Below are 4839 nucleotides of genomic sequence, written 5' to 3'. Positions count from 1 at the left end.
CACCTTCTATAATTAAAATTCTTCTCCGTATAGTCAAGTAATGTAAATTTAAAAGTTATTAAAAAATGGTCAGACAAGACAGGGTTATGAGGGAACACTGTTAACTGTTCACTCTCTGCCATAAGTCAGCACGAGGTCAAGGGTGTGATTAAGGCAGTGAGTAGGTCTGTGAACACTTTGAGAAAATCCAATAGAGTCTAACATAGAATTTAAAGTACGAACAAAATTGAGAGCTACACAGACTTGCTGCCGAAAATATATAAATATATTTATAAATAATCAAATAAAAAATATATTTTTTTACATTCTCCATTGTATAATTATTATACTAGTCCCTGATATTTTACTCTATTATATTGATTTATATATTTTTTTATTTTGTAGAAAAAAAATTGAACGGGTCCGGTGAAATTGTGCTGGGATGTGATAAAAGTACGTCAGCCTGTCATCCAATCAGAATTTTCACGGCTTTGTGTTGCTAGGATAACTATGGTATGTTTTCAGCTCTCTGATTGTTCATCGCAAATTTGAAATGACACTGAAACTGACTAATCATATATTTTCTCTGTGAATGGGTTGATTGTTAAATCACAAAACATAAGAGAGAGACAGATCCGCCTGGGGAGTCACTGTAAAACATGTCCCGTTACACCTTTACATATTCTTTAAAAATTGTATTAATTAATTATTGTGAAATTGAAGGAATGTGAATTAAGTTTAACCGGATGTTTGCCTTTATTTTGACGTCAGCTTTCACGGCGGTGGCGATGGGGCGTTTCCATGTCAGTTACGCCAACGTCGATCCTGAGAAAGGTCTACATGGACTCTTAAGGTTAAATACGTCTGTTGATCAGTTTCTAATATCTGTGTGAAACATGCAAAACAAGTACAACGAGATAGGTTTTGTCCAGCAAATCCTCGGTTTGAATTTAGTGCCGAGAAAAAATGCGACCATGCGAGGAAACGACACGTCTCTCAGCGACTTCTCAGGTAGGCTTATGTGTGGTAGCTGGTTAGCTTTGCTCACGAATAAGTGTTATAATATTTGACTTGGGTGCCATTCGGGTCACAGGACAAACAGGTGAAGTGTCTGAATTATAACCAGCGAGGTAAACGTTAAAATTCGCGCCTGTCGTTGCATGCTATCAGTAGGACGTTAGCATTGTTTTGGTAGCCTACTTTAATCAAGCTAGCTGACTTTTTGTTTCTTCTAGATGGCTTTTATGTGGTTTGATGTTTAACAGTTGTGGTGGTGGAATCATATGATTGAAGATCCTAACAGTATGTTGTTGTGGGCTATTGAGGTGTTACTTCTGTGGTGTGGGACTGCTTAAGTGTAGTGGGCTCATTTCGGTTCTTATAAAGTTGATCACCGCCTTGAGTTGTAGTCGGAGTGCTCCGAGGACGCACATTTCGCTGTATGTGAGAGTCTGACGGGCCACAGACTGCTTTCCTCTGGCCGGAGAGCTTGCATTCTGTTTTTCATCTGTCTTCTGGGACAGCTGTGTGTGGCCGTTTCCAGCTGTTGCACCACCTGCCTCTGCATTCTCCAAGTGTGTATACCTCAGTTGTTCCTGATGGTAGGGCTGGAGAGCACCGTCTTAACATCACTCCCTCTGTTTCCACAAGGATCAGCTGGGTTGAGATCTGTAGAAATGAAACCAAGGCATATGCTCACTCCACTTCACACTTGTACATGGAAGCCTTGCCACATGTGTGGAAACAAATTATTCTTTTTTTACATACACTATGTTGTTAATCGATTTTATTTTTTTAAGCTTCTCATTTAACAATCATTGTAGCTGAAAACATCTTCTCTGCTAAGAAGAGCTGCAGGGAGACGGTACAACCCCATTAATCACTTCCTGTGACTGAGTCTCTGCAGTGGACTGATGAGCTGTATGTGGGTGGAACTGGGACATTATGAGAAGTGTAACTGCGTATTGTGTGTTTTCCAGAGATGTGGTATGGGGTGTTTCTGTGGGCAGCGGTCTCCTCTCTGATCTTCCACCTCCCTGCAGCCTTGCTCTCCCTCGCCACACTGCGCCAGCACAAGATGGCCCGGTTCATGCCCATAGCCATCATCCTCATGGGCATCGTGGGACCAATTTGTGGGGGAGTCCTCACCAGTAAGGATACATTTTTTGTATTATGAGTGTCACAGTCCAGTGTTTCGTCTCACATCCTGATCTCAGCCTGGCCAGAACAGAGTTATTCTTCCCACCTGTCACCACATGCTTCTCCCTGAGGGGAATCCTGGGCGTTGTATTTGTATCACTGTGAGGTCTTATCATTATGTCTTTGATATAGGTCAGGATTTGGCACCAGCCAAAAGTTTGGACTCACTTACTCATTCATTTTCTGTGAGTAGGTGTGTCCAGACTTTGGACTGTTTCAATAAATCAGTTTAAAACAATCAAGGTCATAAATTGCTATGAATTCTAAATGTGCATCTCCACAGCCATAACATTAAAACCACTGACAACACTTCTCATCTTGATCCAGTGCAGTGTTCTGTTCTGTTCTGCATCCTGGGACTCACTTTGACGCCTACTTGAACGTTTCTGCAGACACTGAGCCCATTTACAAATGTTCAGAGGTGAAACAGAACCTTCTCCCTGTGAAAAGAACAGGACAGCCCAATAATAAAGAATTACAGTAGTCCAATCCTGAAGTAACAAATGCATGGAGCAGTTTTATCGTATCAGAATTAGCAGAAAGCAATAAAATGTCATGTTTTCCTTGTTCTACTGTGAATTAATAATGGGCTTCAAAACATTTGAAAGGGGACTGTTTAGATTGAAGTGGTGAAAGTAACTTCCATCAAGCAGACTAATGAAAGCTGTGAAATGTTTGTGTTGTTTCTCATTGCAGGTGCAGCCATAGCAGGAGTGTACAAGGCAGCAGGGAAGACGATGATCTCTCTGGAAGCTCTTGTTTTTGGTGTTGGACAGTCGTTTTGTGTCCTCATCATCTCCTTCCTCAGGATACTTGCCACCCTTTAGCAGTGCTGAGGCCATCTTTGCTGGACCTGATGATGCTGTGTCGGTCTCTGGACAGAACCTGAGTTTAACATGCTATCCCTGGTGAATCAAAGGACCAAAACCAGTCCAGTCCAACACATGATGTCATTTTGTAGTGATACACTAGATCAGATTTTACTCAACTCTGGAGTTGTGTGCTTGGCTATGGAGCCATACGTTTGTATTATTTGGGACAGCTTCATGCACATCCCAGGGTGAGCTGTGTGCTCCTGCAGTGTATTCCCAGCTTATTCCACAGGGGAGGGGACGCTATGAAGGATCATTTACGACATTTGTGGTTAGCTGTGCAGGATATGGAGGCAGCAGGGTGCTGCTCTGTTGCCAGGGGTTACAGCTTAGCAGCAGCATGACACTAACCTCTCTCAGGGTGTGTGTATGGGTGGGTGTGTGTGTGTGTGTGTGTGGGTGTGAGAGAGAGCTTGATAGAGTCAGTGTGAAGATGCAGAAAAACAGACAGACTGACGGGCTGCAGTACTGTTAAATAGAAGATGAGCGTTATATGCAAGACTTGTGCTTTATCTCCTGAGGCCTTAATTTCTATTTTCCAACTTCCAAAGCTGCGTTTACCTTCAGGGACGTGTTTGTGTGCAGAGTGTAGCATCCAGGGGGTCAGTAAGCACACTGCAGTGTCACTTAGCAACAAGAACCCATGTGTTTTCATTCCGTGTTTGGACAGACAGCGTGGGGCCTCCCCCCCGACGTTTCAACAGTCGCTCAGACAGGACAAATCCAACACTGGTTCTGGAGAGATGATCCCAGTCTCAGCTCTCCAGCTCGATGTGACTGTCCTACACACGGCTCCTTGTCTTCCTCATGCTTTTCATTCCCGTTACTGTAAGTGTGACTGCCCGTCAGTCTCTGTTGGTTACAGCAGCTGGAGGTTCCAACTTGTTCCTGGTCATTTTTGACTGGAGCAGGGTCCTGATGACGGCTCTAAGAATGATTCTCTGCTTTTAATGCAGACGTTTTTGAGATTTAATTTATTTGAATAATAGTATATTTAACAGGTTTTGGGAAATGACACTGATTTGTATATATTCAGAATTATTTTTGAAGCTTTGTAGAATTCTGACCAAATATGAATTGCTGTTTTATGTGATTTTCCTGTGGGTCTACTGCAGCACACTGTGTTATATGGATCTTCAGTGACTGCTTTTACTTTGCTTTTGGTAGCTGTTTATTGTTCAATAAATGTATTTTATGAACAAACATAAACATGTTTCAGGGTTTTCAGAACTACTGTTTGTTTTGTCAGAGATAAAAGACATTTTGGATTTAATTAAATGTGTGTGATAATCTGTAAACATCATCTCAGGCTGATTTAACAAGCAGGAGGCCCCAAACACGGCAGTGACTGTGGCTCCTACAGCTCACTTCAATAAGTTTGTGTAGTTGGTTTGTCTGAATCAAAGGATCATTCTACAGCGGCCCTTTAAACAAGGTTCCTGTCAGGTGGCCATTTTGGGCCTCTTGGGTCTTTATTGTAGCACCACAAAGCTGAAAACTCTGCAGACCACTGTGAGGCTCACCTAACGGCTCTATGGGAGCACGGAACACATGGATATCTCATCTGTGTGCACAAATCACACGTGGTCTTGGTTCATGAATCAATGGGCATGTTAGTGATCCTATTTGTGTCACCGCAGCTTCACTATAGGCCATGATGATTACCTCTGTGGAGTCCAGTCGGGCTGTACCAGGAAAAGAAACAAGTGATCACACAGCGGGAGGACCTGGCATACAGTGCCGCTGTTCATCGTCTTGTCACCGGTTGTTTTCACAGAAGTTGTGGTGT

General features: G+C 42.8%; 1 protein-coding gene across 1 annotated transcript; it reads left to right on the top strand.

Annotated features, from left to right (window-relative positions):
• The first annotated feature begins 752 nt into the window (after positions 1-752).
• Positions 753-4276, top strand: tmem170a (transmembrane protein 170A). Its single transcript, XM_072386539.1, has 3 exons — positions 753-990; positions 1959-2129; positions 2875-4276. Exons 1-3 carry the CDS (start codon positions 876-878, stop codon positions 3003-3005), a joined length of 417 nt encoding a protein of 138 aa, XP_072242640.1. The 5' UTR covers positions 753-875; the 3' UTR covers positions 3006-4276.
• The last annotated feature ends 563 nt before the right edge of the window (positions 4277-4839 follow it).

This window comes from Leuresthes tenuis, unplaced genomic scaffold (genome assembly GCF_036924035.1).
Source record: "Leuresthes tenuis unplaced genomic scaffold, fLeuTen1.0.hap1 SCAF_5, whole genome shotgun sequence".
In the NCBI taxonomy this organism is placed as follows: Eukaryota; Metazoa; Chordata; class Actinopteri; order Atheriniformes; family Atherinopsidae; genus Leuresthes; species Leuresthes tenuis.
The sequence above is the reverse complement of the archived record's forward strand: the minus strand, read 5'-3'. Positions and strand labels throughout refer to the sequence as shown.